Source organism: Agelaius tricolor, unplaced genomic scaffold (assembly GCF_023055355.1).
Source record: "Agelaius tricolor isolate 1412-34295 unplaced genomic scaffold, bAgeTri1.0.p SCAF_14, whole genome shotgun sequence".
Lineage (NCBI taxonomy): Eukaryota > Metazoa > Chordata > Aves > Passeriformes > Icteridae > Agelaius > Agelaius tricolor.
Window position 1 is genome coordinate 9,168,721 of NW_027269274.1, and position 27,302 is coordinate 9,196,022.

Sequence of the window (27,302 nt, forward strand, 5' to 3'; positions counted from 1 at the left end):
TGGAGGGCCCAGAGCAGAACCATAAAACACAAACAATGGCCATAAAAAAAGCAAAGCTGGGTTCCAGTCTGTCTGAAGGCATTTAATTGGGGCCATTTTCTCTGAAACTCGAGTTTTGGACCTTTCTTGGGGGCGAACCCAGGAGAAAGGGAAGAACAGTGATCAAAAGCCTGTGACACCCAGGTGGCCATGGGCACAGGGGTTGAGAGAACTGGATGGTGCATCCTCCACCCAGCATCCCCAGCTGTGCAGGCAGCAGGCACGTGGCTGCTGCAGCAGCACAGAGCAGGGGGCTCAGCTTTTCATCTGCCAGTGAGTCACTTGGCAGAGGAGGAAACCTCTGACAGCACCGAGGATGTGGAGGTGGCTGCTGTGCCCCTGCCTGGTGCTGAAGGTGCTCCAATGACTGTGGCATACAGTGCACAGCCAGCTCCCTTCCCACAGTCCCACTGCACACTCAGCACTGCAGCTGCACCTTCCTCAGGATGAGACCATCCAGCTGCAGTGGTGCCCAGTGCTGGCAGTGCATGGTGCAGGGCAGGATCACCTGCACTCTTCCTCTGTGCGGCCTCCCCAGCACTAATTCCCTGACCAGCTGCCTACCCTGCCTGCCTTCTGGGGCCCAGTGTGCCCAAATTGCCCAAATTCCCAGACCCTGCGCTGAGCTGGCTGCCACAGCCTCCTGACCCCACAGAGGAGGGGATCAGGGACCAGAAATGCCTCATGTGCTACTGGTGAACACAGTGCCCCGGGAATGGAGAGGTGGCAGGGAGCAGAAGTGGGGCACTGTGTGCTACTGCCAGCACACCGGTGCTCTCATGGGGACCTGAGGTCCCACATGTACTTGCTGGCCTGGTGAGAGAAGAGCAATGGTGACGACAGGACTTTGCCAAGGCTTTGGTGGCTCAGGCACTGCTGAGGTGCAGGCAGGGAGGAGCAGGGGTGCAGGCAGGGAGCTGGAGTGCAGGTGTCACCCTGCAGGATGGAGTCCTGAGCTGATGCGACTTTTTGACACTTGACCATTGCCAGCTCAAGCCCGGGCAGGGTGGGCAGTTTTCCAGCCGGACAATTAAGCAGATTAACTAATTACCTGAACCTTGGCAGGGTCCCACATCCCAGTGGCTGCCAGGGTACTGCATATCCGTGCTGAGCGTTTGAGAGACAAGTGTGGGGCAGGGCCCCCTCAGACCTTCCTCAGGACCCTGCTAGTGGGTCCGACTGCCCCCTCCCTCCGCCTACCCTTGGCGGCCGCGGGACCAGCCTCGGCCGGGCAGCCCTGCCTGCCCCGCGGGCAGCATCCCCCCCTCCGCCGCGTCCTGACCCCCGGGAACCTGCCCTGGTGCCCCTCCGGAATCCACGTCCCGGAGGGGCTGCGCCACGGAGAACCCGTCCCCGGGAGTCCACCCGAACCTGCCCCGGACTGAGCTGAGCCGCACGAACCCGCTCGCCCCCCTGGCCGGCCCTGCGGATCCCGTCCCGGCGGCGGCCCCGGCCGTGCCCCGCGCCCCCCCTCCCGGTGCGGGCGGGCTCCCGTGCGGGTGCCCGCGGCTCGGGGCGGCGCGTGACCGGCTGCCGCTGCCGCCGCCGCCCGCTCCGCCGCAGAGCCCGGCCCGCCCGCACCGGCACCGGCACCGGCAGGTCAGCGCGGGGAGCTGCGGCTCCCGGGGCACCAGTTCTGGGGCCGCCAGTGCTGCGGCGGGCGGCGGGAGGGGGCAGGCGGCACCGCGGCCCGCGCACCGCGCACCGGGCACCGAGCGGTGGAGCCGGCCCGGCGCGCTGCGGGTGGGGTCGGCGGGATGCGGCGGCCGCACCGGCCCCGTTGTGGTCCCGCACCGGCTGTGGTCCCGCACCGGCCGCGGCCCTACTTCGCTGCGCAGCCCCGCCGGTAATCCGCACCGCGCCGCGGGGCCGCCGCCGCAGCACCCTGGCGGTCCCGGCCCCGTTCCCGGCCCGGCGGGTCTGAGCCGTGTGTGCGGCGGCAGCGCGGGGCTCCGGGCCGAGCATCCCCGCCGGGATGCGGCCGGGACGCGCCAAGGTGAACGGTGCGCGGCGGAGCGGGGCCGCCGGCGGCGGGGACATCGGGCGAGGACACTGGGCATGGAGAACCGGGGAGGGGACACCGAGAGGGACGCCAGGACTGAGCACCGGGGAGGGGACATTAAGGATGGGGCATTAGGAAAGGGACACCGTGGATGTTGGGGGTTGGGGCCACTAAGCACCAAAGACCACCCACACCGGAGACACCGGGATGGGGAACACCAGGGGACACTGGGAAAGGGAAGACTGGGAATGGGGCCACTGGGGATGGGCACAGCTGGGAACAGAGCCCAGGGCTACCCGGGAAGGGACAGCCAAGCCACTGTCTCCCTCCCTGGGCAGTGGGTGGCCAAGGGCACAGCAGCATCACGGCCATCTGCACAAGTTACCTGGCATCTGCCGTGGATCCTGGCTCACCACGTCCCCATTCCCACAGGCTCGACTCGGTACTTACCATGGCTGCAGCACAGCTCGTCACCTGGGGGATGCTCCTGGCCACTGGAGTCCCTGCCAAAGCCCAGGAGGTGCTGCCAGCAGGGCTGTCCTTAGGTGGGGACCCCTTGCACAGCCCTGCCTGGGGACAGCAGTGGCCAGGCCCATCCCCTGCCTGGGAGGCATCGGGGGAGCCCAGCGATGCCGGGGCCCCAAGGAGTGAGCGCTGGGGGGTCAAGCACCCCGTGCACTGGTCGCTGCAGGCAGGGGATGGCACCAGGGCACCCCTGGAGATGGAAACCACTGTGACAGGTGCTGATAGCAAGGTCTGGAGGGACGGCAGCACAGTCCCGGCTGTGAGAGAGGAACTGCTTGTTGCCTGGCGAGGGCACGAAGCTGAAGTCCAGGACAGCTCCCTGCCCCACGGCTCTGCACTGGGTACGCCGGGCCCTGAGGTGCCCACGGACAGAGGGGCAGACTCTCCAGGGCCACCCTGGGCAGGGCAGGGCCTCTCCCTGTCCGGGCACAGCATCTCCAAGACAGCCAGCACCCCCAGCCCTCAGCAAACCACATCCACCACTGCCCTGGACCCCACACTGGCGGCGGGGATGAGGACAGCAGATGCCCACAGAGGGGGACACACAGCGGCAGAGGGACACACAGCAGTCCCGGGCCTCTCTCAGGACGCCAAACTCACTTCAGCCAGCAGCCAGTCGGTCCCACCGGGCACAGCCCCCGATCCCACAGGCACGGGGCCAGCCTGGGGTCCCCCTGCCAGCCCGGGCTCTGTGCAGCTGGTGGGCAGCTGGGGGGACACGGGAGGGCCCCCCAGCCCCTCCCCGGCTCTGCCCAGCTCTGCCCCACGGCTGCGCCACACTGCCCCGTCCTGGGGGCTGGCTGAGCCCTGGACTCGAGCGCTCCCTTCCCACCAGCGCAGCACCCGGAGGGCCCCACTCAGCCACGCCACCACCAGCCCTGGTGATGCAGGCCCCCGGACGGACCTTGGGACTACGGGGCAGCGGGGACCCCAGCCCGCCCCAGGGTCTGTCCTCAGCACCGGCCCTGCGCCACCCCCCGCCTCCAGCACGGCCACCCCCGGTACCCCGAGCAGAGGTAGGAGCCAGCGCAGTGCGGGGGGACCCCTTGGCTTGGGGGGGACCAGGCCCTGCAGGTGTCAGCGCCCTGCTCTACTCTCTCTCGCAGGGCTGCTGCCCGAGGAGGATGTCGGCTCCCCGCAGCAGGTCCGGGGCGCCGTGGGCCCTGTGAGCGTCCAAAATGTCACCAAAACGACCTCACAGCCAACGACACATCCCACCACGGGGACGCTCGGGACAAGGCACCCAGGTGATACAGGGCTGCGTCCAAGCCCATCCGTTCTGCAGACGCTGTGGGAGCCCATCCCTGGGGCGTCGGGGCTGGCGGGGGGATGGCAGCTATCTTGGGCTGCCCAGCCGGGACACAGTGACACCTTCAATCAGGATTGCCACCTGACAGCGGCCCTAATCTACTCCTGCCCGCAGGGATTAGCGCTAAATGCTCGGTGGGTGGGGGCTTCCCCAAGGGGGTGGGGGACGTGACCGGGGTTGTGTCACCCCTTGCACTGCGCCCGTCCTGAGAGAAAACCCCGGGAGGCACCGCTGGGCATAGCCCCAGCCAGCACAGGGCATGCCCCGCTGCAGTGCTGGGGTGCCACATTTGATGCAGCCCAGCGCGGGGTACAGGTGTGGGCCGAGTGGCACCAAGGCCCCCACTTCCCCCGACTGTCCTCGTCCTTCCTACCTGCAGACACGCCGGAGACGCAGACCGCAGCCTCCAGCACTGCGGCCCCCTCGGCCACGTGGCGACGGGCAGGGATGACGCCTCAGCCGGTGCCCCGGGATCCATCATCGCCGCAGCCACAGCCCACAGCCCGTGCCCCCCCGGCGCTGGGGGCCAACGCGACCGGGCTGCGCTGGGCCGAGCTGCAGCACCAGCTGGGCTTCTCCTGGGAGGCCCATGTCTATGGAGTGGCTGCCGTGTTCCTGCTGCTGGCGCTGGGCTGCCTGGCCGGGCTGGCGGGGACAGCCATCCTGCGGCCCCCACACCTTCTCCACGTTGTGGGGGCCCACGGGCTGCTGCTGGCCGCCTGCCTGCTGCGGGCCACCTTCCTGCTGCTGGATCCCTATGGGGCACGGGGCCGTCTGCCCACTCCGGCGCTGCTGCTGCTCAACACGGCCCCTTTCCCCCTGCTGCTCGCCGCCTTTGCCCTCCTGCTCCAGCGGCTGCAGCGCCTGGCCCAGCTTCAGCTGCTGCCCTCCCGGCTGCGGGGGCTGCCAGCGCTGGGGGCTGCTGCTGCCCTGCAGGGTGCGGTGATGGGCGCCGCCGACCTGCTGCCGCCTCGGCTGGGGCTCACGGCCGCGCTGGGGCTGCAGGCGCTGGGCTGCGGGGCGGGGGCTCTGCTGCTGCTGGGGGGGCTCTGGGGGTGCTGGCGGGCGCTGCGGGCGCCCTGCGAGGGGCCGGGGCCGCAGCCGGGGGCGCGGGCGCTGCTGGTGGCAGCGGTGGCGGGGCTGCCGGTCTGCGGGCTGCAGCTCTTCAGCGCCGTGTGGCTGCGAGCACTCCTGGGGCCCCACGGGCGCTTCTCCCGGCCCAGCTGGGCGGCACAGCTCTGGCTGCGGATCGGCGAGCTGGGCACGGCCCTGGCGCTGCTGGCGGCCGCCGCCGAGCCCGTGTGCTGCCGGTGCCGCCGCCGGAGCCCCGCCGGCCACTCCTGCTGGGCCAAGGCACTGCGGTACTTCTGCGCCGGCCGCAAAGCTGAAGCACCCGAATACCCCAACAACTGCTACGACTGGGCCGGCGGCGGCACCGGGGGCAGCGGTGCGGAGCGGACACCCGCCAACGACATCTCCAAGAACCTCATCCGCAACCCGGCGGAGCAGCTGCCCCTGCGGGCTCTGAAAGACAGCAACGAGGTCTGGGCAGCTGGCACCGGGATGCCGGGGCTCAGCCCCAAGTGCCCCAACATGCTGGCCGCCCGCTCCTGCGCTGCCTTCGAGCAGGGCTCGTCCCCCTCCCTGGGGGAGCTGATCTTCCGCCCGCCGTCCCCCATCGACCTGCGCCGCAGCATCGACCAGGCGCTCTGCCGCCGCCACCTCCTGCACGACGGCCTCTTCGGCCGGGCCCGCCGCGGCTCCGGCTCCTCGCTGCACGGCTCCCCTGCCCCTGACAAGACCCCCAGCCTGGGGCGCATGGTGCGCTGCAGCTCGCTCACGGAGCTGCCCGGCCCCCGCCAGCCCCACGGCAACATCACTGTCACTGTCACCGCCTCGGCCAGCTCGCTGGAGAGCAGCTCGCTGAAGATCAGCTGGAACCCCTGGCGCCATGGGCTGTCCTCGCCCGACAGCCTGCCCCTGGACGAGGCGCCCAGCCGGGCCCCGCTCCTGGTGCCCGCCGGAGCCCCCGGCTGGGAGCGGGAGGGTCCCCGCGCCTTCCCAGCCCTCGGCAAGGCGCTGGACTCCCGCAGCCTCTCTAGCGACACCATTGAGCTCTGAGCCCGGGACAGGCAGAGACTGGGGGCGCAGAAGGACAACGTGAGGGTGAGGACACTGTGAGGGTGTGGGGGTCTGATCCTGCGCCCCTGTAGGGCCGGGCAGGGGCGGTTCCATTTGTGCCAAACGAGAGAAATAAAGAGTTTATGCTGGGAGGAGACGGTCCTGTTGGCATGTGAAAGAGATGGCGGGCAGCAGCACCCCCAATTCCCACCAATTCCTACTCTGAGCAGCCAAGCTGGGTGTGCAGAGCTTTATTTCCTGAGATATGGACACACAGACAGATGGGCACACCCCGACGGACAAACCACGGACAAATGCAATGGCCACACTCATGCATCCAGCAGGGCCCCCTCACCAGCACAGCACCCTGCCAGTGGCGAGAGGGCCCTGGCCCCCAGCCTGGGAGGGGAGATGGGCTCTGCCCAGGGATGGGGGGGCATCTCTCCCAGCCGCACAGCTCAGGGCATGGGGGGACCCAGCCCCCCGCTCTCCCACAGGGAATGGCCTCATGGGAGGGGAATCCTACAGGGCCAGGAGCCCCAGCCTGGGGGCAGATAGCAGGTTCCCTCCCTCACCTGCCCCTCCACCCCCTCACCTGTAACAATGCCAGGCCTCTCCTCCAGAGCACGAGGAGCTGGGGGCAGCATGCTGTGCCCCCCACACGATGCTGCACTGCCTGGCATCACCCCTCCATCCAGAGGGGGCTGTGTGGGAGCCCCCAGGATCAGGTACTCCTGGCTCATTCTGCAGGGACAGGGAAAACAAGACCCTATGCTAAGGGGGGGCTGGGGGACGCATGCAGGGCACAGCATCATCTACAGGATGCAGCCTTGGCAGCCAGCCCTGCTTAGGGGAGGCCCTGCACCCCAAGCTGAGTCTGCCCCTCTGCTTGTGCCCAGCAGCTCCAGAGCTATCTGCCCTTCATGAAGCCATCGAGGACACGGTCACTGCGGTCAGAGAGCCAGTAGCCAGCCATGGCAGCCACGGCGCCAATGAAGATGGCGGTGAAGACCATGTCACCCTTGGCAGCCAGCGTGGCGAGGGCACAGATCATCACACCAAAGAACATCTGCTGCAGCACCACCACCTCGTCATCAGTCACGTCATCAAAGAAGCCCTTCTCTGGGGCATCTGCATGGACAACACTCATGGGAGGGCACAGCTGACCAGCAAGAGCCCCCCCCCCATGTCCCACACCCCCTGCCTAATGTCCCCCCACACTGCATTAGGCCATACCAGGGGGCTTGTCCTCCACGCACTGCCCGTCTCGGCGGACATGGCCTTGGGCACAGATGCACCGGTAGCTGCCCTCTGTGTTCTCACACACCTCCTGCACCCCTGTGCACACTGGCTCCTCGGCACTGGCACACTCATCCACGTCTGGGGGGGGAGACAGGGGTCAGGCAGGGATTGGGCAGTGAAGAGGGGGCAGTATGGCCCCCCAGTTCATGGGAGGCACTCACCCAGACACTTGGCTCCGTCCCGCCAGTAGCCCTTGTTGCATTTCTTGCAGCGAGCCGGCCCAGCGCCCATGCAGCCGATGCAAGCCGTGGAGCAGTCTGCCTCAGGGAATGGAGCCAGAGTTGCTGCCAGAGCTCCTTCCCAGCCCAGACAGGGTTGGCCCCAAGCAGGGAAAGCCACCTGCATGAAAACCCCCCCTTCCCCCTGACCTCGGCACTCATAGGAGCCCTCTGTGTTGACGCAGTACTGGTTGGCTCGGCAGTGTGCCATCTCTGTGCCACACTCATCTATATCTGCAGGAGAGATGGGGATGGCCCCACTGAGCCTCAGCTCCAGGGACGCAGCCCCCATGGCCCTGAGCTCACCCCTGGCCTTCACTCACCAATGCAGCGGTGCTCATGCAGCACCCAGCCCCTCTTGCAGCGAAGGCAGCTGGAGTCCTCGGGACCTGTGCAGCGCCCGCATGCCTGGTAGCACTCTGCAGGTAGTGACAGACACGTGGACACAGGCAGGGGGGAGCTGCCGGTAGCCAGGCTGGACAGCACCAGCAGAGCCCCCACCTACCAGCACACACGAGGTGGCTCTTGTTCCGCGAGGCCTCATAGTAGCCATCCCCGCACTCGGCGCAGAAGGGGCCGCCATAGCCCGGGCTGCAGACGCAGAGGCCGGTGCCGCGGCGCGTGCCGTCCCCATCGCATCGCCCGTTGCCGCTGCAGGGCTGCTGGGGCCCGCCCGCACAGGCTGCACGGGGAGAGACCAGCCAGCTGGCACAGAGGGCAGCAGCCAGGGGAGCCCCTCCAGCCCCACCAGCACCCTGCTCACCCCACAGTTACTCACACCGGCAGTCTGGGCCGTAGGTGCCGGGCGGGCAGCAAAGCATCAGCCTGTCCACACACAGCCACTGGAAAAAGTCAGGGTGCTGCTGCTGCCTGGGGAGGGGAAGACACAGCACTCAGCCCCCTGCCATCCGCCTGTGCCCCTTGCCATCCTCCTGTCCTTGCCCCCAGACTCACTCATGGAACCACCACTGCTCCACGTGCTCCTCGCTCCGCTCCAGCAGCTGATGACAGGCAAAGTCTGAGGGTGCACAGACACCCTCCAGCACCTCCAGCAGACGGGTCTCACTGCAGGGACATAAGCCAGTGTGGGGTATGACTTCTGCAGCAGCTGGGGTGCCCCAGCCTCTCAATGGGATCATTTACCTGTGCTGGTACTTGGACAGCTTCTCCTCCTCCCAGGCTGTGTTACCCCCACCGAAGCCCTCATGCTCTGTCCGCTCCAGGCCCTGGGTGCATGGGGGAGCAGCAGTGCAGGCATGGAACCCTTCCCCCCAATAACCTCTCCATCCGTAGGGTTCCACGGGACACATCACCTCCAGGGACCTGCCACCCTCTCACCTCCCCAGAGCCTAGGCATGGTGCCCCTGGGAAGGCTGTAGGAGTGCCTCCACTTCACCACTGTCCCCCGCAAACCACCCCTCTATCGGGCCCTGTCACCACCCTTATGCCCCCGGTCTGTGATTCCTCTGGGCCCCCAAACACATCACCCGACCCAGAACCCCCCTCGTCCCCGCTCACTGTCACCTCCAGGCCATGTCCCCCACGTCTGCCACCCGTGGGCCCCTCGCATCACTGTCCCCTGACCCCCAGCTCCCCCACGAAGCACCCCTCGGTGCCATTGCCCCCGTGTGCCCCCTCGCCGCAGCCTCCATCATTCCTGTGCTCCCCCGCCGCGCACCCTGATGAAGCTGTCGGCGAGGCCGCGGCAGGCTCGGCACGGCTCAGCCCCGTCTCGGTGGGGGTCGGAGTCGGCGCGAACGGCCAGCAGGACCCCCCCGAGGAGGGCGGCCCCCAGGAAGGCCCCCCCCAGCCCGGGCCCCCTGCGCCGGGGCGAGCGCGGCAGCAGCGGCAGCAGCGGCCCCATCGTCCGCCCGCCCCGCCCGCACCACGTGGGCCGCGCCCGCTGACTCAGCGCTGCCCGCCCCCGCCAATGGCCGCGCGCCGCCGCCGCCCGCCCCCCGCTCCCAGCCAATCAGCGCCGCGCCCTGGGCCCGCCCACCCGCGCCTTAAAGGGGCCGCGGGCAAAGGCCCGGGACGGGGGTGTGCGGACGGGCTGCTGTCGGTGACCCCGCACCGAGCGGGGCTGCCCGCACCGCACCGCACCGCACCGCACCGCACCGCACCGCACCGCACCGCACCGCACCGCACCGCACCGCACCGCACCGCACCATCCCGTCCTCTCCTGGCCTGGGCGGGACCCTCTAAATATCCCTCCCACCCCCAGCCAAACCAGGTGGCTTTACCCCCTCCACTCAAGCTGGTCCAGTTCCCTCTCACTGTACCCAAATTTGCCCAGTTCCCCCTCATCTCACCCTAAACTGGTCCAATTTGTTCTCACATTTTTCCCCCAAACTGTCCCAGTTGCCAATCATGCCCCAATGAGCTGGTCCAGTTCCCGATCACCACCCCGAATTGGTCCAGTTCCCCATCCACCCTCCAACCAAAAAACCTCCTTCCCCTTCATGCCCCAAACAGCCCAGCCCCCTTCCTGCCCCTATATTTCCCCATCATCCCTCTCCATGCCATCCGAGTCCACCCCATCACCCCTTCCCAACCCATCCCAGTCCCTGCTGGGCTCAGAGCTGGACTCACACTCAGCAAAAGCATTGTCACCCCTTTATTCTCCTACCGCCCGCTGCAGAGCCTCAGCCACCGCCGCCACGTGTGGCTCTAGAGACCTGCCCCTCTGCCGAGCTGGGCCTGCCAGCGCCTGCAAGAACCGTTCCATCTCGCTGGGCAGTGCGAAGGCAGGGGCTGCCCGCAGCGCTGGGGGCACTGCTGGCACCAAGGCCTCCAGCCGGGCCACCACGTAGTGCCCGTGGGCCACCGCCAACACCGGCATGGCACAGGACAGAGCCGCCGCAAACACCTCGCAGGGTGCCACAGTGGGGACATCGTCAGGGTCAGGGTTGTGCCAGGGTCCAAGGCTGCTTTCAGCAGCCCCGGACTCTGGCACAACCCTGGCCCTGGCGTCCCACTGCTGTGCAGCAGCCACGGCTGCCGGAGAGAGGAGGAGGATGATGGTGTCACTGTCACGCAGTGCCCGGTGGTGCTGGGCGTGCAGCCAGGGCAGTGGCCCCAAAGCTGCTACCCCGCTACCACCTCCCGGTGCTGCCACCACCGTCACGCCCAGTGAGTGCAGAGCTGCCATCAAGGCACACGCTGCCCGCTCCGCCACTGGCTCTGCTGCGTGCACCAGCAGGGCCCGCCGGCCCTGCAGCGGACCTGAGGGGGAGATCATCAGTGCCCGGATCCCTCTAGGCACCCTGTACCCACCCTGTGGTGGGAGCCATGCTGGGAAGCACCCACCACGGGGGAGACCATCCCCTGCCTCTGTCAGCCAAGCCCTGCAGCACCACCTGTACCCAAGCTAAAGAACAGCCACGATGGGAAGCAGCTGAAACCACCGCTGACCTGAGTCCCCCAATCCCCTTGCCAAAACTTTTCCCTACCCTAAGGGACAGACATGGTGGGAAGCAGGTTGCAATCTGCCCCCTCCCACCCCCCACAGGGTTCTCACCCTCTTCTCTGTTTCCCTACACCCCTACCTACCCTATCAGGCAGGCAAACATGAACTAATCTGGGTGGGGGACCCCTCAGTCTGTCCTCTGAGCCCTCTGGGATAGGTACAGACTGCCCACTCCCCCCGAGGCCCCAGGCTCAACCCACACTCACCACTGGAGCCATAGCCAGCCCTCAGGGATTTCAGCCATCCTGCAGGGAGGAAAGGCAGTGAGGTCCCAGGAGAGGTCCCAGGCCAGGCACAGCCCCCAGAAGTGCACCACTCACCTTTCATGTCCTCCTTCTTCATCAAGAGCAGCAGTAGGAGACAGGCAGCTCCCAGTAGCACCCCCATCCACACCAGTGCCCAGTGGGTACGCAGGTCTGCAGGGCAGGATCTGCATCCATGTAGGGCCCCCGGCACCCAACAAAGGTCTCCAGTGGCTCCACAGGGAGAGGGTCTCCAGTGACTCCACAGGGGGGGTTCCCTCCCTCAGCCCTCCCTCAGCCCTCCCTCAGCCCTCCCTTATCCCTCCTCTCCTACACCGTGGCTGTCAACACTCACACTTGTGCAGGGGACAGGTCCAGAGTGTAACCCCAGTTCTGTTTGATGGGTGCCACAGCTGTGGGGGACACAGGGACATGTCAGACACTGCCCAGTCCCTGCCCACTGCCCACTCACACTGACCTGCTGGCACTGCCCCGCTGCCACATCCTGCTGCAGATCCTGCTCCAGCAGGCCAGGGGGCCCTGCTCCCTGCAACAACACAGCAGGTCAGACAGCAGTGCCACCACTGCTGGACACAGGGGTCCCTGTGCCACCAGTGCCACTCTGCCAGGACATGGATGTCCCTTGCTCTTTACCCTGCTGGTGAAGCTGGCCAGGGGTGTGCAGGCACCCCTCTCCACGGCACACAGTGAGGCATTCCCCCCTCGCTCCAGCAGCAGGAGGTCATCAGGGCGGCCGGGCAGCGCTCCTGGGAATGTGCCAGAGGGCTGGGTAGGTGGTGAGGGGAGGCCAAGGAGGGGCCCCCCCCCAGCTGCACCCACAGGCTGCCACTACCCTCCCATCCCAGCAATACTCACGGTCCCGCAGGCACTGAGTCAGCCGGACCTGTCCATCGCTCCACACCTGCCCAGAGAGTGGATTAACAGTGCTTGGGGGAGATGTGGGGCTGCCCATGGGGCAGCTGTGGGGCAGAGTAGTGTCCTACCTGCACGCAGAGGTTGGGGTGTGGCCGCAGCCCTCCAAACTCCTGTGGTCCCTGTGAGTGCAAGGGATGCTCCATAACTGTCACCACCATCCTTCCCAAAGCCCCCAGTGCCCCACAGAGCCCCTCACCTTCCCCCTGGCAGGTTGCTGCAGGCCAGGCAGGGGTTGGCAGGGCCCGGAGGGCACTGGCTGCCAGCAGGGCACCAGCTCAGCCAGGAGGTCACAGGGGGCTGAGAGGGAGCAGGTCAGCACCTGCCCCTCGATGTGCAGGACCAGCCGGCTCTGCGCCCACAGTCGCTCCCAGGCCTCAGCATCTGCAGCAGCACCAGGAGAGGAGTGTCACTCCCAGTGGTGTCCCCTCAAGTCCCCCTGTGTCCCAGCCCCCTAAAGCCCAGCCTCAGAGTGAAGGTACCATGAGAGAAGGGGCACAGGGTGGCCCGTAGTGGGTCCTGGGTTTCTGGCCAGACCTGGGAGTGAGGAAAAAGACAAGAAAAGTATTCATGCTGTGACTGTGATCTGGCCGGCCCCTTTGGGATGCCAGAGGGAGATCTATGGAGCTTGGAGCCCCTCTTTAGTGGCCACTTATCCTGGCACTCCTGCAGTGCCCGGTCAGATGCCCACCTGCAGGCAGAGGCAGGGCAGCACCTCATCAGCGGACAGGACATAGTTCATGGGACTGCTCTGCTACCAGCAACCAGATGTGGGTCACCCCGTGGCAAATCGCCACCAGCAGGGTCACCCAGGGGGATCTGCTCCCAGGAGACCCTCTCCCAGCAGACTGCCTATAACACAGACATGGCTTCTCGGGAATGGGGAGGAGGGCAGCAACCGGAGAACAGACAGGGCAGGGGGTCAGGGAATGGGGTGCATACTCACCATAGTCACCACACGCCCTGGCCCACTGGTGCCATGGCTATGGTTGTGGTAGAGCCAGAGTGTGTAGCTGTGCCCTGCTGCAGCCCCCTCCACCTCCACAACCACCTCCTTCTGCCCCGGAGACACCCGCAGCCTGGGCACTGTGTGAGAGGCAGCTCAGGTAACCCCGGTCCTGGCACTGCCTGCCCAGCACCATGGCATGGGGCACGGCACCCCCAGGGTCACTCTCACCCCTGGTGTCCACTGCCCGGCTCTCCCCAGGGATGCAAACCGAGGTGGGGTGATGCCAGCACCTACCTTGGCACTGGGGGACAGCATCCTGTGCTGCGGGCCACGAACAGTCTGTGGGGACAGTGAATCAGTGGGCAGAGGGGCTGGGGCCACTGCAGGGGACCTGCCGGGGCTTACCTGGCACCCGCTGCTGCTGGCTCAGCCTCTGCCGGCCCCGTGAGTTCATGTATGCTGAGATGTGGAGTTCGGAGCCCAGCGGAGCCTCGAAGCACCGGAAGATCACCCAGCCCTGGGCAGGAAAACCACCACCTCACTGCGGTGAGGCACCGGCACCGCCAGCACCCACCCCACCTCCCTGGGGCACAGGAACGGGACCCCCATGCCACAGAGATGTGCTGATGCCAGCACCCACATCCCCAGTGCCCAGGGACCAACAGTGCAGGGACACTGACCCCCGGTGCCCCACATCTACATACCACGGTTCGGCTGTGCAGTGTGGGGCCCAAGGGTGCCCAGACCTCCACGGCCACGCAGCGGGATGAGGCAAACGTGTGCCCAGAGAGCAGCAGCAGCCCAGTAACGTTGGGCTGGGACGGGGTGGCCCCAGTCACTGGTGACCACTGTCGCCCATCACCGCTGTCCTCTGTCCCAGCGGTGCCCGGCTGCACGGAGAGGTGGGACTCGGTGCCGGTGCCGGCGGCAGGTGGCAAGGCCAGGCGCACCCGTGCCTCCAGGCAGGGCGCACAGGCCGTGGGCTCGGTGCAGCGCAGCGCCGGCTCCAGCCGCAGACGGGCCAGGGCCAGCTCCTGCCTGGGCCCCGGGGGCTCTGTCCCGCACAGCACATCGGTGTCTGGGGGGACACAGAGGGCAGTGTGGGGTGGAGTCCCCATGCCCCGGGTGGGGCGGGGGCCATGGCAGGGTGATGGCACTTACCCAAGAGGCGGCAGGTGAGGCCCTGGGGGAGGCAGGGGTGAGGCCGGCAGTGGTGCCAGGTGCCCGATGCCTGCGCGCTGGTGACACCAACCCACCTGGGAGCAGGCCAGGGTGTCGCGGGGGTCCCCACGGCCACCTGCCAACCCCATCACCAGCACCAGCAGGAGCTGCCCCAGTGGGTGCATGGTGGGGCCGGGGCCTCGGGGTGCCCCGGCCCCACGCCGGCTACTCCCCGGCAGCCCTCTCCCGGCTCCACGGGCCCCACCGCCGCCAGCGGCTCCCGCTTCCTGCTCTGATCCCGGACACCCGGCTCCCTGCGTGGCGTCAGCAGCCGCCCTGGGGTGGGGCCTCCTGCGCCCGCACCGGCCGCGGAGGGCTCCGCGTCCCGCCACCCTTGCGGAGGGCTTGGGGCCCCACAGAGACGAGTCGGCTCCATGGCCACGGGCACGGTGCCAGGCTGGCCCCAGGCAGCCGCCACGGCTGTGGGACACGGTGTGGCAGCCGTGCCGGTACAGGCTGTGCCCAGCCGGGTGCGTCCTCTTGCCCCTCCATGCTGCAGAGGAGCACTGGGCAGCCCCCGGTCCTCCAGGGCACCAACAGATCTCCCCCGGTACACCAGAGAGACAACAGGGCAGGGTGAAATGACACCTTTATTGCTTCCACCCCAGACCAAGTCCTGCTGGCAGTGTGGAGGCAAAGAGCCGGGCCGGGCTGAGCCCAGCACCCGCCCCTCCAGCCACCTGTGCATGGGCCGGGCAGGGAGCTTCCCCATCTCTCAGCTTCTTCCTGCACCACCCTAACTCCTCGCTCGGCTGTGCCGTCCAAAGGGGCTTCTACGGGCTCTCCTCTATGGGAATAAAGCTGCCCCTGCTCGGGACAGCATCTCCGCTCCTGGCCACAGATGACAGTTGGATGCTCACTCCAGCCCCAGCAGCACACTCCATGGCTGAGGCCAGACCTGCTTGGACCCCTGCCGCCCTTCCCGGGGCACCCACGGGTGCCCCTCCTGCCGCCGCAGTGGGCACACGCTCTCCTGAGCCCTGCCTTTTCCTGGCAGAACCCCTGCCCTCACCGGGGGGCTGCACCCAGCCCTGCACCCCCTGCAGCCATGCCCAGCTCAGGCCCAGCCTGGGCGCTCAGGTGCCAGACGCTGCCCCGGGGGGCCGGGGCGGGGGACTGCCCTCCCTGGCCCCCATGTCCAGCAGCCGGTGCAGGAGGCCCCCTGCCCTGCCCCAGCGGCAGTGCCGAGGGGCCGGGGGGCTGCCCCGCAGGGCCCCCAGCAGCCCAGGCAGCTGTCGGGGCAGGCGGTAGGTGGGCAGGGGCCGAAGGGGTCGGGGGACGTCGCGGGGGCTGCAGAGCCGGCTGAAGTACGCCAGGACCCACCCACCGCCGCGGCTCGCCGCCCCCAGCTCTCCATGCAGGCAGGCCATGGCTGCCCCAAAAATGTCATGGGCATCCCCGGGCGTCCCGTCAGCCATCCCGACCTGCCACCGATGGAAGAGCCGGGCACTGCCCCGGCTCCAGAGGAGCAGGACAGTGCCGCGCTGGCGGCCCACGCGGCCCCGCTGGGCGTAGAGCCAGGGCAGGGCACCCGCCTGGCCCAGGCCACCCGCTTCCCACAGGTCCAGGCGCACGTCACAGCCCAGCCCTGTGCGCAGCCGCTCGGCCAGGGCACACACCAGCCCCAGGTGCTCCTCTGAGTCGGGCGAGTACAGCAGCAGCACAGGGCGCCTGCCAGGGACACCTGCAGGGTGGAGGGGACAGTAGTGACAGCTCAGCTCCATGTCCTGGCATCCCCTGGGATGCAACAGCATGTGCCATCCACCACCCTGGGACCCCCTGCAGCCCAGGAACTGGCACCCCCTGGCATTCCAGTCCCTCTTGCCGTCCCTCCTGCAGCCCCCTTGGGTGCTTCTTACCATCATTTGGCCTCCAGGCACCACGGCAGTTGAGAAGCAGCACAGTCACCACCAGTCCCAGTGCCAGCACCAGCCCCAGCAGCCCGAAGTGCCTGCGGGAGACTGGGAGAGGGGCGGTAAGGGGGCTGTCTGCCCATTTCCACTGCCCCCTGAGTCTCCTCCAGAACCCTCTCTCACCATCGGGACAGAGTAGCTGCTTCCGAGCAAAATGCACGTCCGAGCGCCACACCTGGGGAACGGGCTGGGTGAGAGGGGGACCGTGTTGGGTCCCCCACAGCACAGATGACTGCACAAGGGTCACCTTACCAGCACACAGCTGCCCAGGACCTGCACTGGCAGCAGCAGCGCCAACTCCCCTGGAGCAGAGCCCTCTGGCTGCAAAGTACAAGGGCAGGGTCAGTGCAGGTCTGTCCCCACCACGTCCCCCCAGCCCTGCAGCACTCACCTGTGTGACAGTGTAGAGTGGGGCCTCGGGTTCACACTGCCCACCCCGGCGCTGGCACAGGGCTGCACTGAAGGCTGCAGGGATGCGGGAGGTGAGGTGCAGGTGCAGCTGGAGCCCCCAGACACTCACTGAGACATTCCAGGCAGTCTCTGTGGCCCTCAGAGAGAGAGGGGAGGTTGCAGGATGCCCAAGAGGGTGAGGGGTGCAAGGGACCCCAGGGCAGGGCTGTGCTTAGCCTAGGGCTGCCTCCTGCTCATAGGACTCACCTGACTGGTGGGGACACTCCACATGGCTGCTGTTCTTGTAGGAGAACTGAGGGGAGGTGGGATCAGCAAAGGGCAGGGTGAGCTGCCCTCGCCCACCACAGCCCCCCAGCTCCTTCCGAGATGGTGCCCACCCACCCACAGAGACTTACTCGGAAGCAGAGCTGGGGGTGCACGTCCACCTTGTCCAGTATGTACACCTGGAACAAATGGAGTGTGTCACAGTTACCATCTCTGACCCACACAGCCACAGTGCCCACCCACTGCCCTACAGGGACCCTGAGATCCAGGGGATGCCCCAGTAAGTGACATGGTCCCACATCCTGTGACACCTCAAGATCAGGAGCCCTCACCTGCTCATCCTCGCTGGCCGTGGAATTGGGGATGTCGTGACAGGGTGCAGCCTCATCTGCTGCCTCCCTCCAGCAGAGGGTGGCCCGTGGGTGCAGGGCGCAGCTGGCACTCAGCACCATCGCCATCTGGTCCTTGCTGCTGGTGCTGAAGTCGTGGAAGTGCACTGAGGACCACAGCTCGGGGCCATCTGTGGGGCACCACATCAGTGGGGTGGGGTGACACCCAGGGACACCCTTGGGACTCAGCTCCCCTCCCCACAGGCACCAGGCACTCACAGGCATCTGGCCGGTCATGGAAGGGGCAGTGTTTGCTCCGTGGGCTGTCGTGGTGGGAATAGGAGGCCTGGGGCAACAGAGCATGATAGTCAGAGCAGCATATGCCCCCCACCCCTCCTCATGCGAGGACAAAGGGGCTCTGATGGCCATAGGGGAGGGCAACCCACCTCAATGCACAGGCAGGGCACCAGGAACTCATACGGCAGTGAGATGTGGTGGCCTCCGGGCACCAGCACCTGCAACAAGGAGGGAGCATCAGCTGGCAGGGACTGTGTCCCTCCAGTCTGGGACGGGGATGTCGGGGGGCAGAGCTGTTACCTGCTGGTGGAAGGGCCGGGGCAGCTCCTCACACTCCAGGGCCAGCTGGTGGCACAGCCGCACCATGAGGGGGGGACCCGCGGGCACCCGCACCTCAATGGCCCGAACCTCAGGGAGCCAAGCATGGGTAAAGACAGGCCCTGCAGAGCAGGCAGGGGGTCAGCTGGAACCGGCGTCCCCCCAGGACACCTCCCAAGCCCTTCAGTCTCACCGGGTGGCTCAGCGGTGACCGTGTGGCTAGAGCTTAGGACCAAGCCCCGATCTGGGATGGTGCGAAGGGAGACGAGGACTTGCCGCCCGCTCTCTGCCGGGAAGCAGTCGAACTGCACCTGCCACTGCGGGGAGCAGGGGGTCAGCGCGGGGTCCGGGCCTCGGTGCCCCGCTCCACGCCCAGCGCAGACTCACCGCTGAGCTGCCCGACACCCGGCGTCGCTGCCAAACCTGCAGCCAGCCAGCCCGGTTGGAGCCCAGCTCCAGGAATGTGAGGTGCAGTCCCCGGACACCGCCGAGCTCTGCGAGAAAGCGGCGTGGGTGCTGACATGGGTGAGGGGATTGGCTGTGTGTCCCCCGCCGCGGGGATGCCACCCCCGGCCGTACCTGAGGCGGGGAGGGCCAGGCGCACCCGCAGGCAGGGCTGGCAGGGCTGCGCGGGCAGGCACAGCCGGGCACGGCTCAGCGACAGCGCGGGCGGCTCCAGCGGCGGCCCGGGGCGGGAAGGGCGGCGGCAGCGGGGGCGGCTCAGCGTCCTGTCGGCTGCAGGGTGAGAGCAAACGGGGGGCGGCCGTGCGCCGGGGGTCCCGTAGGCAGCGGGAGCCCCGGGGACTGGGAGTGCTTGGAAAGGGGGGAGAGCCCCGGGAAGTGCCGGGGAGGTGTAGTCGGAAGGGAGGTGCCCCGGGGATCGAGAGTCCTGACAAACCAGGAGCCTCGGTGATTCAGAGTCCTCGGAAGCGGGAATCTTTGGGGGTCGGGAGTGCTCGGAAACAGGGAACTCCGGAGATCCGGAGCCTTTGGAGGCGGGGAGCCCCAAGAGCCAGGAAGTTTCGGGGACCGGGAGTCCTCGGAAGCGGGGAGCCCGGTGCCCCGGAAACCTGGAGCGCCCCGCCCTCGGCCCCCCATCCTCCCGGCCCCAGTAGCCGCGGGCGGGGGAAGCCCCACAGTCCCGCCGCACCCCGGAGCCGGTATGGCCGGGCAGGAGCAGCTCCGCGCTGACAGCCCTGCCCCGCCGCTACTCACCGGTGGCCCGGCACTCCTGCAAGCAAAGAGACGGGGTGAGCGCGGCGCCGCCCGCCCCCCACCTTCCCCCGCCACTTCCCTTCCCCGGCGCTCACGAAGTTGGCGGAGACCCGCAGGCGGGTCACGGCAGCCCCGGTCCCGGACGGTAGCAGCAGCAGCAGCGGCAGCAGCGCGGCGGCAGCGGCGAGCAGCACCGGGCGCCCCATGGTCGAGCGCCGCCGCTCCCCGCCCCGCCCCGGGCCGGCCCCGCCGCATTCCTGCACCGGCACGTGCGGCCCCGCCGGCCCCCCCACCCCGCCGGGCGGCGCTTCCTGCGGCGCAGACACGCGTGGGAGAGCGGACGGTGCTTTATTTCCATAGAGCAGCGCGCGGAGGAAGGGGCACGCACCCCAGGGACCCTCCACGGCCCCGGCCCTCGGGGGTCTCCCCCTTGCATGCGAGCCCGGGGCCGTGGTGTGGATCAGACACCCACCCCGTGGTCCCCGGGGATCCCCCACCCACCGGAGCTGCGCCAGCGCTGCCCCACAGGACTGAACTGCAGAGCTTCAGCACCTCACGGAGCCCACCTATCCCCACTCATTTCTTCTTCTTCTCCTGCGTGCTAGTGAACCAGGAGTCCAGCAGCTTCTTGCTGTAGTAGAGTTGCCAGCCATGCACCTGCGCGGCCACCACCACCACCAGGTACATGACAGAGACGGCCGAGAAGCCGAAGATGAAGCGGTAAGCTTTGCCGTGGCGGTACAGCTGCTGTGCCATGGGGAACATCTCCATGGCCCCGTAGATGAGGGGAGCTATGGAGAAGAGGCCGGTGCTGATCATGGAGAGTACCAGGTAGCTGATGTTGTTGCGGGGGAAGGACAGGAGGCCCAGGAGGGAGGGCAGGATGCTGAGCAGGTAGGGATACTCCCACTGGTAGGGCATGGCCACCTGGTCGTGGGGCAGCAGCTTGAGGTGCCCCACGACCATCTGGGCCAGGAGCAGCAGCCAGATGACCACATGCGTGTAGATCAGCTTCTTGATCTCCGACTTGAGCGTCACGCTGGGGAGAGAGTGCAGGGTCATCAGGGCCTGCTGGGGTCGCGTGTCCCCCCGGGATCCCGGGAAAGGGGACACCTACCTCATCTGGTAGTGCGAGGCCACGCGCTCCCGGTGCTGGAAGTCGCTGCCGTCGGTGCCGGCGGCGCGGGGACCCCCGCGGGAGGCCATGGCGCTGTCCTGGGGAGACACCGCGTCAGGCGGGGCCGCCCTCCCCGCCCGCCTCCCCTGCGCAGCCCCGCCACAAGCCCCCCGGGCCTCCCTCCCACAGCGACAGCCCCGGGGCTCCCTCCCCGTGTCCGCCCTGCCCTCCGGGACATCCCCGCGGTGACCCCCCCGGGGGTGACACCCCCGGCCCGCCGCTCCCCGCCGTGCCGCACCTGCGGGCGGGACCCTCTGCCCGCGCTTCCGCTGCTCTATGGCCGCGGTCGCCGGCTCCGGATGCCGGGGACAGCGCTCGGCGCAGGCGCGGCCCCGCCGCCATGGCGGGCACGGGGAGCGCCGCCGCTGCCGCCGCCGCTGCCACCGCCGCGCGCGGGCTGGCGCGCCCGGGACCGGGAGTGCGCGCCGCGGGGTCAGCGGGGGGCAGGGGTGGATACAGGGGGTGCGTGCATGTGCGGGTGTTCCGAGGTGCGTGTGTACGCTCACGGGTGCACGCCCACGGGTGTGCTGGCACCTGGAGATGCACACGCGCGGGTACAGAGGGGTTATGAACTGGGGTTATGGGGGGGTTGGGGGATTGGGGACGTACCTGTGGGGTTGCAGATGTGCGAGCACAGAGGGGCCGGGGAAGCGTGAGGGTGCAGAGACACGTGGGGAGGAGGGCGGACAGTGGTGGGTGAGATTTATGGACACGCAGAGTGGGGTGCAGGGTAGGTACTGAAGGAAGTCCCACGTGTGTCCCCCTGCCCACTCCATCCCCTGCAGGTGGAGGCGGCTGCTGGGCCCCAAGGAGACGCTGAGGCTGCTGGAGGGCTCCGTGGTGCACCGGGAAGGTACCCGCGACAGGGGAAAATGGGGACAAGGGACACTGAGGGAGGTACATCCTGACCAGACTTTCCCTCACTAGGAGCCCTGCTGGCACTGAACAAGCCCCCTGGCCTCCCCATTCTGGGTGAGTACAGGACAGCAGTGGAGGTCTGCAGGGGTGGGGGTGTCTGCATGGGGGGCTCAGCAGATGCTGACCTGCCAGCATCTCCACAGGGCGTTCCGGGGACCTGAGCCTGGATGTGCTGCTGCCGGCACTGAGACGACGCCTGGGCCTCACTGCTGATCTCCACGTGGTGAAGGCTCCTGCCAGGTGTGGTAGGAGGGTTCAGGCTGGAGGTCCTGGGGTGGAGCTGGGGCTGCCTTTCCCCCTCCAGGTCGCAAGCAGCCATGTCCCACAGGGAGTATTCTGGCCTTGTCCTCCTGTCCAGCTGCTACCACACCACTAAGAAGCTCCAACAGTTCTTCACTGATGCTCGTTGGAGAGGCCAGTACCCTGCCACATATCGGTGAGTCCTTGGGACCCTGCCATGCTGGCATGGGAGTCCTGTCCCCTTCTCACCACCTTACCCTGCAGTGCCATCACCGTGGGAGTCCCGGCAGAGGTGGAGGGTGAAATCTCCACAGGGCTGAGCTGGCAGCAGCAAGGGGACAGAGCCATGGTAAGGGGGTGCCAGTGGGCTGGGGGCACAGGGCATACCCCAGGGAGTGCTGAGGGCTGTGCTCTGCAGGTGGTGCCAGTCCCAGCCCCAGGACGCCGCAGCCTGGCCAGGAAGGATGTGAAGAGCACCCTGACACGCTACCGGGTGCTGAGTGCTGTGGGGGGCTGTGCCCTCCTCCAGCTCCAGCCCAGGACGGGTGAGTAGCCCCCAACACCTCCACCACCCCAGGCACCCTTCCTGACCCCTGCAATCTCATCTTGTCCCTGTTCCTCCCCAGCCTTCCCAGAACAGCTCCAGGTGCACCTGACGCTGCTGCTGTGTCCGGCCCTGGGTGACCACAAGCACTCCTCCCGCGTGGGCAGGGTGCTGGGAGTGCCCTTCTTTCTGAGCCCCGAATCTGCCCCCACCCACACACAGGTCCGTGGCCAGGCTGGGTGCTGGGTGGGGCTTTCAGCACAGCCTTAGTGATCCCACTGAGCTGCCCACTCACATTGCAGGTACTGGACGAGGAGTTGCTGTCCCGGCTGGGGCTTTCTCCACGGCAGCTCCATCATCTCCCACTCCATATCCACCTGCAGGAGCTAGTGCTGCCTGAGGGCCCTCTCCGTGCCCCCCCACCACCATACTTCCTGCACACTCTGCGCTCTCTGGGGCTGCCTGAGCACTAGGAGCCATGGTGCTGCCATGGACACCCTTCTGCTCTCTGCCACCCTATTAAAATCCCCCCCGTTGTCTGGGAGGCCCAGCACTCAGTTCTTTTCTTGGCACACAGAGGATGCATTTCTCCTGGCTGTGCCTCTGGGGGCACCAGCCCTGCCACCACTCTCTGCCTGCCCTGGTTCCAAGTGCTGGAATGCAGCAGCGTCATCACCCACCGCAGCTCTGTTTGGCAGGGGCAACCATAGGCAGGAGCTGAGGCAGCTTTTCCTGCCTGCTCTCTGCCCTGGCAGCCCCAGTTCCCACCCACAGCCCCATCCCAGGGGCAGTCCTAGCTCTCCCCACAGCTCTCACACACAGAAGGTCCAAGACAGACTCCTTATCACAGAATCATTTTAAAGCGTGGGAGGAGCTGGGTACCACGACACAGCAGTGGGATCTCTTTGGGATCAGAGGCAGCCGGTGTTGACTCAGCAAGGACAGGCAGGGTGCTGTCCACTCCTGGGGCTGTCTCAGTGTCCCAAGTCTTCTGCATCCCATTGGGAGCTGCTGTGTTCTTCTGCTCCAGGCACGGGGTGGTGCTCTGTGCAGACTGAGGTTGTTGCAGGGGCTTGGCAGGAGGGAAGGAGCGTGCAGAACCTTGGGTTAGCCAGGGATTTCTGGGGGTTCCCCGGGGTGGTGGCATCGGCACCCAATCCAGGGGACAGACACTGATCCGGGGCTGCTCAGGTGGGTGACTGAGCCGTGGCAGCCCCTGGCTCCCAGCAGGGGAGGCCCGAGGCTTTGGTGGTGCTGGGGGCTCAGAGCTGGTGGAAGGGCAGTGGCTCTGTTGCTCCAGAGGAGGCAGCTTCTTTGTTGCTGCTCTGGGCTGGGTCCCCTGGGTGGTTCTGCCCGCTGGGGACACAGAGCACTTGTAGGCTCTGGGCACTGTGGTAGGAGATCGATGCCGTGCTCTCCGGGACACCTGGGTGGTTCTGCCCCCTGGCGACAGGGAGAGCTTGGGGGCACTGGGCACCATGGTAGGAGATGGATGCCGTGCTCTCCGGGGCACCTGGGTGGTTCTGGCCCCTGGGGACAGGGAGAGCTTGCGGGCACTGGGCCCAGAGTTGGAGAAATGGCGCTGTGCTCGCTTGCGCGCATGGGTGGCTCTGGCCCTTGGGGACACAGGGAGCTTGCGGGCACTGGGCGCAGTGGTGGAGAAATGACGCTGTGCTCGCTTGGGGACACGGGTGTCTCTGGCCCTTGGGGACACAGGGTCCTGAAGAGTGGTGGGGGGCTGGTCCTGGGCTTGCTCTTGTGCTGACTGGAGGCTCTTCAGGGAACAGCCTTTGACCAGCAGCTTCACACGTCCTGACAGAAGCTTGGGCACAGCTGCCTGCAGGGAGACAGCAGGTGTTGGGAGGGCTCAGGGTGTCTGGGGGGTATGTTGGCCCCCTCCCCTCAGCCTACCTCCTTGTAGATGAGCTCAAACGCTCCAATGGGACAGGTGGGGTTGTCCTTGCGGTCCAGCACGAGGCACAGCGTGTCCCGCTGGACGTTGGCACAGAGCTGTCGGGTCACTGCCGAGGAGGGGCTCATGGTGGGGCAGGAGTTGATCTCCAGCAGCCAGGGCTGGAGGTTCTCCCCAACAACAAAGTCGGCCCCATAGAGCTCGAAGTTGCCCTTGCGGAATCGCACCCGGTCCCGGGCACTGCGCAGAGCGTTCAGGATCGCCGCCTTCATGCCGGGCACCAGCACCTTGTGCCAAGCATCCCCCTGCCCCACCTGTGCCAGGTATTCCTGGAACTGCTTGTTTGACCAGATCTTGTCGGGGGGCACACGGGGGTCCTGGTCTGGTGACGTCTTGTACCACTTCTGGACGGAGACGTTGCAGAGGTGCCTGGCACTGGGGCAGGGAGAGCGGGGCTGGGTCAGGGGGCGCCGGGGTGCTGGGGTGTGGGGAGCCAGGGTGGGGGCACTCACCGCTCCAGGTGATGCAGGGAGAAGGGCCGGGAGCAGAAGCGCAGGTAGCAGTCTTGGTAGAACCAGACAGTCAGTGGCTTCCAGTCAGTCACAACAAACCATTGCCGGATGTCGAATTTAGTGCCAAAAATGGTCAGCAGCCGCTCCACATACTTCTGCACCACCCATCTGCCCACCTGCACCGAGGGTGCTGTGCAGCTCCATGCCAGCTGCAGCATCTCCTCCAGCCGCGTCATGCAGATGATGCCTGGAAAAAACAGTCATAGTGGGACCCCTCCTAAATAGGAAACTTCTGTGTGCTCCCCACTTCCCCCAGCCTTACCCCTGCCTTGGGATTCAGCACCAGGCTTGAGGATCCAGACGTTGAGCTTGCCCTCCATGTCAAGCTGGGGCAGCTTCTCTGCCAGGCTCTGCAGCAGGTTCTGGCACTGCTTCCGCTGCTGCCTGGTCAGCACCAGCCCTGCCCCCTCACTGTGGGGGGAAGGGGGCCTCAGCAGCAGCCCTGCCACGGTGCCCCCTGTCCCCCCATCCTAGTCAGCACTCACTGTGCCACACGGTAGTATTGCTGCAGGAAGTTGTCCCAGTCGATGCATGTCCTGCAGGGGGACGGGGTGTTCCTGTCGATGTCCTCGTGCTGCAGAACGCCCAGGTGCTGCTTACAGACCTCCAGGGCTTCCTCCACCAGCTCAGGGTACAGGGGGGAGCCTGGCTGTGCTGTGGAATGCTTGGGTTGAGAGATGTGACTCCTATGCCAGCTTTGGGGACAGAGCCTCCCTGTAGGATGAGTGGCTTTGGGTGCATGGGGATGGTATTGGGAGCAGAGCACCCATAAGCTGGGCTAGTAGGAGGGAGTGGGGGATCCCAGGCCACAGCCATGAGCAAAGGCTGTGTCTCCAAGCTCAGCCATCCATTGTCCCTAACTCTATACTCTCTGCCATCATCCCCAGGCCCAGCTTCATGTACTCACCTTCCCCATTGTCAGAGTTTGGGACCTGCTCAGTCCTCACTGGCCTGTCCCCAGCGTCCTCCAGGGCCAGTTTGAGCAGGCTGCGTGCTGCTGTCAGGCGGAAATCCTCTGCAAGAGGGAGGCATCATCCCCAGCCAGTCCTGCGCAGGACACTAGGGCAGTGGGAGCACAAGGAGGGACAGGAGGGCAACAGCCTTCAGCTCACCAATGAAAGCTTCTCGATCATCTCTGGTCCCCAGCCGGTAGCACCGGGGGAAGAAGGCATTGGGGTCAGCTTGCTCAATCCACGGCAGGTTTTGTAGGCTGAGGCACAGGCCCTCCTGTTTAGAGGAAGTTGTCAGTGCCTGCTGGACCCCATCCCCCTGCTCAAGGGCTCCAGCCTCCCACCTTGGTGGTGAATGCATCCACCCGGGCATAGTGGTTCAGCACGCTGTCATCCCGCAGCAGCTGGCGGTCAATGGTCTCAAGGAAGTTGGTCCAGATGAAGTTTGGCAACTGGTCCCGTGCCAGGTAGGACTGGCGGAGGGAGGAAGTCAGGGTGGGACACAGAGCCCCCATCCCACCCTCGTGCCCTGTCCAAGGCTGTGCCCAAGCCTGGGGCAGTGGCAGAGCTCAGCCCCAGCCCTCTGTGCTAACCATGAGGTCATGGATGCCGTGTGGGTCCTCATCACACTGCTCTTCCTCCTTCTCAGCAGGTAGCCACGGGTAATGCAGGGGGTCAGTGGTCCCCAGAACAGGCTGTGCCACACCACGTGGGTTCAGCAGCACCTCCCTCTGCCTAGCACCACCACTGCCTGGCGCTGTGTGCAGGCGCTGCCTGCTTTGGTCACCGCAGTGCTGCTCCAGCTGCCTGCCCGTGCTGGGTGCCTTCCTCTCTACCCAGCCCCGGGCTCGCAGCAGGCGGCGGATGATGGGGTAGGGGCCCTGTACCATGAAGATCTTCTTCTCCTGTGCAGAGACCAGTGGGCTCAGCCTGCCCCAGTTCTTGTTCCTCTGGCTCGGCTCTCCTGAGCCAGAAATGCAATAAATGCAAGCAGGTGGCATTTGAGAGCTGTGAAATCGGGTCCCTCACCTTAATGGCCATCTCCACATGCAGCTTGGCCCTCTTGATCTGCTCAAGGTTAAGCAAGTGCTGGCAGCGAACCTGGTGGCTGGTGGTGGCTGCTGAATGCCCTGTGAGGACAGCCCTGTCTGAGCCCACTGTCCCCACTCCCACAGGGCAGGGATGGAGAGGTAGAAAGCACTGACCTGCCTGCCTCTGGCATGACCTTCGGGCCCTTGAAAGGGTAGTCTCCGACCTGCTGAGCCTTGTGCCAGCGTCCCAGCTGCAGTGCACAGTCCCAGGATACCCCACTGTACCCTTGTCCCCAGCCTCCTGGGCCATGAGGTGGCTGAAGTGTACCCTGCTCAAGTATTGTCCCTGTCTGGGGGACTGTGTGCCTGCAGTGCTGCTCTCTGGGTCACATTGTCCCATGGCAGCCTGAGGAGAGCTCTGGGTGGCTCTTCCTCCTCTGTGCCAAGCAGCTTGGCCTATTCCCCTGTCCTGCTGGGGACTGAAGTCGGAGTCCAGCACAGGACATGGCCTCTGAACCCCAGTACCACTGATGTTAGAATGCAGGACATGGCTCCCCAACGCCAGCACCACTGTGATGTCACAGCCCCAACTCCAGCCTCCATGATGGCTCCACTGCACACAAGGGGGGACACAAACAGCCCCCTACATCCACAGCCAGCCATCCCCCACTCAAACCTTACACCCTGCACAAAATCCTGCGTGCCCCACAACCCAAGCTCCTTGCTACCCCCAGGGCAACTTCAAGTCCTTTCATACTCTCCTGACACCCCCCATGGCCCCTCACACACCATCAGGGCTGACCCCACTGTTGGCTGTTGCTGGACTGTACCCCTCCAGTTCCATTCCTGCTCCCATTCCATGCCCTCCCCCATCCCCCGGT

General features: G+C 66.6%; 7 protein-coding genes across 12 annotated transcripts; 2 read left to right on the plus strand and 5 right to left on the minus strand.

Moving 5' to 3' along the window:
- Nucleotides 1–1,481: 1,481 nt before the first annotated feature.
- Nucleotides 1,482–6,148, plus strand: PRRT3 (proline rich transmembrane protein 3). Its single transcript, XM_071439556.1, has 4 exons — nt 1,482–1,638; nt 2,474–3,582; nt 3,673–3,813; nt 4,255–6,148. The coding sequence occupies exons 2-4, from the start codon at nt 2,493–2,495 to the stop codon at nt 5,994–5,996; spliced, it is 2,973 nt and encodes a 990-aa protein (XP_071295657.1). The 5' UTR covers nt 1,482–1,638; nt 2,474–2,492; the 3' UTR covers nt 5,997–6,148.
- Nucleotides 6,149–6,232: 84 nt separating this feature from the next.
- CRELD1 (cysteine rich with EGF like domains 1) lies at nt 6,233–9,422 on the minus strand. 2 transcript variants are annotated; one of them, XM_071439557.1, is made up of 10 exons: nt 9,195–9,422; nt 8,660–8,742; nt 8,471–8,581; nt 8,295–8,386; nt 8,022–8,198; nt 7,840–7,935; nt 7,667–7,750; nt 7,460–7,555; nt 7,233–7,376; nt 6,233–6,740 (listed from the first exon to the last, which is right to left on the minus strand). In XM_071439557.1, exons 1-10 carry the CDS (start codon nt 9,378–9,380, stop codon nt 6,736–6,738), a joined length of 1,074 nt encoding a protein of 357 aa, XP_071295658.1. In that variant the 5' UTR covers nt 9,381–9,422; the 3' UTR covers nt 6,233–6,735. The 2 variants fall into 2 exon arrangements, with proteins under 2 accessions (XP_071295658.1, XP_071295659.1); XM_071439558.1 differs by having other exon boundaries at nt 6,233–7,127; nt 9,195–9,405.
- A 696-nt stretch (nt 9,423–10,118) lies between these two features.
- On the minus strand, nt 10,119–14,813 carry IL17RC (interleukin 17 receptor C). The gene is given in 18 exon segments (XM_071439583.1): nt 10,119–10,741; nt 11,192–11,230; nt 11,306–11,401; nt 11,583–11,640; nt 11,706–11,774; nt 11,882–11,994; nt 12,104–12,149; nt 12,232–12,282; nt 12,360–12,544; nt 12,643–12,697; nt 12,852–12,911; nt 13,107–13,246; nt 13,404–13,448; nt 13,515–13,626; nt 13,814–14,187; nt 14,271–14,292; nt 14,366–14,488; nt 14,491–14,813. Coding segments are annotated over 18 exon segments (2,412 nt in total). The 5' UTR covers nt 14,707–14,813; the 3' UTR covers nt 10,119–10,133.
- Nucleotides 14,814–14,901: 88 nt separating this feature from the next.
- Nucleotides 14,902–19,308, minus strand: IL17RE (interleukin 17 receptor E). Of its 2 annotated transcripts, XM_071439585.1 has the most exons (16): nt 19,173–19,308; nt 19,078–19,093; nt 18,442–18,597; nt 18,250–18,356; nt 18,056–18,179; nt 17,845–17,984; nt 17,694–17,762; nt 17,527–17,593; nt 17,251–17,438; nt 17,050–17,097; nt 16,901–16,946; nt 16,635–16,783; nt 16,496–16,564; nt 16,367–16,418; nt 16,190–16,291; nt 14,902–16,014 (listed from the first exon to the last, which is right to left on the minus strand). In XM_071439585.1, the coding sequence occupies exons 1-16, from the start codon at nt 19,281–19,283 to the stop codon at nt 15,407–15,409; spliced, it is 2,052 nt and encodes a 683-aa protein (XP_071295686.1). In that variant the 5' UTR covers nt 19,284–19,308; the 3' UTR covers nt 14,902–15,406. The 2 variants fall into 2 exon arrangements, with proteins under 2 accessions (XP_071295686.1, XP_071295685.1); XM_071439584.1 differs by having other exon boundaries at nt 16,190–16,418.
- Nucleotides 19,309–19,406: 98 nt separating this feature from the next.
- Nucleotides 19,407–20,629, minus strand: JAGN1 (jagunal homolog 1). Its single transcript, XM_071439621.1, has 3 exons — nt 20,493–20,629; nt 20,195–20,292; nt 19,407–20,116 (listed from the first exon to the last, which is right to left on the minus strand). Exons 2-3 carry the CDS (start codon nt 20,281–20,283, stop codon nt 19,654–19,656), a joined length of 552 nt encoding a protein of 183 aa, XP_071295722.1. The 5' UTR covers nt 20,284–20,292; nt 20,493–20,629; the 3' UTR covers nt 19,407–19,653.
- Nucleotides 19,660–22,500, plus strand: RPUSD3 (RNA pseudouridine synthase D3). Of its 3 annotated transcripts, none has more exons than XM_071439614.1 (9): nt 19,660–19,797; nt 21,040–21,107; nt 21,182–21,226; nt 21,316–21,412; nt 21,501–21,608; nt 21,677–21,761; nt 21,831–21,957; nt 22,039–22,178; nt 22,259–22,500. In XM_071439614.1, the coding sequence occupies exons 1-9, from the start codon at nt 19,763–19,765 to the stop codon at nt 22,427–22,429; spliced, it is 876 nt and encodes a 291-aa protein (XP_071295715.1). In that variant the 5' UTR covers nt 19,660–19,762; the 3' UTR covers nt 22,430–22,500. The 3 variants fall into 3 exon arrangements, with proteins under 3 accessions (XP_071295715.1, XP_071295714.1, XP_071295716.1); XM_071439613.1 differs by lacking the exon at nt 19,660–19,797 and adding an exon at nt 20,557–20,686; XM_071439615.1 differs by lacking the exons at nt 19,660–19,797; nt 22,039–22,178 and adding an exon at nt 20,557–20,686.
- A 294-nt stretch (nt 22,501–22,794) lies between these two features.
- On the minus strand, nt 22,795–27,197 carry TTLL3 (tubulin tyrosine ligase like 3). Of its 2 annotated transcripts, none has more exons than XM_071439582.1 (10): nt 26,420–27,197; nt 25,984–26,295; nt 25,735–25,863; nt 25,553–25,667; nt 25,348–25,455; nt 24,926–25,094; nt 24,703–24,851; nt 24,381–24,627; nt 23,868–24,303; nt 22,795–23,793 (listed from the first exon to the last, which is right to left on the minus strand). In XM_071439582.1, exons 1-10 carry the CDS (start codon nt 26,819–26,821, stop codon nt 22,801–22,803), a joined length of 3,060 nt encoding a protein of 1,019 aa, XP_071295683.1. In that variant the 5' UTR covers nt 26,822–27,197; the 3' UTR covers nt 22,795–22,800. The 2 variants fall into 2 exon arrangements, with proteins under 2 accessions (XP_071295683.1, XP_071295681.1); XM_071439580.1 differs by having other exon boundaries at nt 24,926–25,154.
- Nucleotides 27,198–27,302: the final 105 nt, after the last annotated feature.

Bases quoted from the DNA above. Each gene is read 5' to 3' on its own strand.
- JAGN1 (XM_071439621.1), bottom strand. From the start codon at position 20,283: ATGGCCTCCCGCGGGGGTCCCCGCGCCGCCGGCACCGACGGCAGCGAC. The intron at 20,117-20,194 runs GTAGGTGTCCCC...CTCTCTCCCCAG, and splicing joins GCCTCGCACTACCAGATGAG to CGTGACGCTCAAGTCGGAGA.
- TTLL3 (XM_071439580.1), bottom strand. From the start codon at position 26,821: ATGGGACAATGTGACCCAGAGAGCAGCACTGCAGGCACACAGTCCCCC. The intron at 24,628-24,702 runs GTAAGGCTGGGG...TGTTTTTTCCAG, and splicing joins TGCTGAATCCCAAGGCAGGG to GCATCATCTGCATGACGCGG. The intron at 23,794-23,867 runs GTAGGCTGAGGG...GTCTCCCTGCAG, and splicing joins TTGAGCTCATCTACAAGGAG to GCAGCTGTGCCCAAGCTTCT.
- RPUSD3 (XM_071439613.1), top strand. From the start codon at position 20,595: ATGGCGGGCACGGGGAGCGCCGCCGCTGCCGCCGCCGCTGCCACCGCC. The intron at 21,227-21,315 runs GTGAGTACAGGA...GCATCTCCACAG, and splicing joins CCCTGGCCTCCCCATTCTGG to GGCGTTCCGGGGACCTGAGC. The intron at 21,762-21,830 runs GTAAGGGGGTGC...TGTGCTCTGCAG, and splicing joins AGCAAGGGGACAGAGCCATG to GTGGTGCCAGTCCCAGCCCC.
- PRRT3 (XM_071439556.1), top strand. From the start codon at position 2,493: ATGGCTGCAGCACAGCTCGTCACCTGGGGGATGCTCCTGGCCACTGGA. The intron at 3,583-3,672 runs GTAGGAGCCAGC...TCTCTCTCGCAG, and splicing joins CCCCGGTACCCCGAGCAGAG to GGCTGCTGCCCGAGGAGGAT. The intron at 3,814-4,254 runs GTGATACAGGGC...TCCTACCTGCAG, and splicing joins GCTCGGGACAAGGCACCCAG to ACACGCCGGAGACGCAGACC.
- CRELD1 (XM_071439558.1), bottom strand. From the start codon at position 9,380: ATGGGGCCGCTGCTGCCGCTGCTGCCGCGCTCGCCCCGGCGCAGGGGG. The intron at 8,582-8,659 runs GTAAATGATCCC...ATGTCCCTGCAG, and splicing joins CTGTCCAAGTACCAGCACAG to TGAGACCCGTCTGCTGGAGG. The intron at 8,387-8,470 runs GTGAGTCTGGGG...TCCCCTCCCCAG, and splicing joins GAGCAGTGGTGGTTCCATGA to GCAGCAGCAGCACCCTGACT.
- IL17RE (XM_071439584.1), bottom strand. From the start codon at position 19,283: ATGGGGCGCCCGGTGCTGCTCGCCGCTGCCGCCGCGCTGCTGCCGCTG. The intron at 17,594-17,693 runs GTGGGTTGCCCT...CTGTTGCCCCAG, and splicing joins TGCCCTGCCTGTGCATTGAG to GCCTCCTATTCCCACCACGA. The intron at 16,947-17,049 runs GTAAGTCTCTGT...ACCTCCCCTCAG, and splicing joins ACCCCCAGCTCTGCTTCCGA to TTCTCCTACAAGAACAGCAG.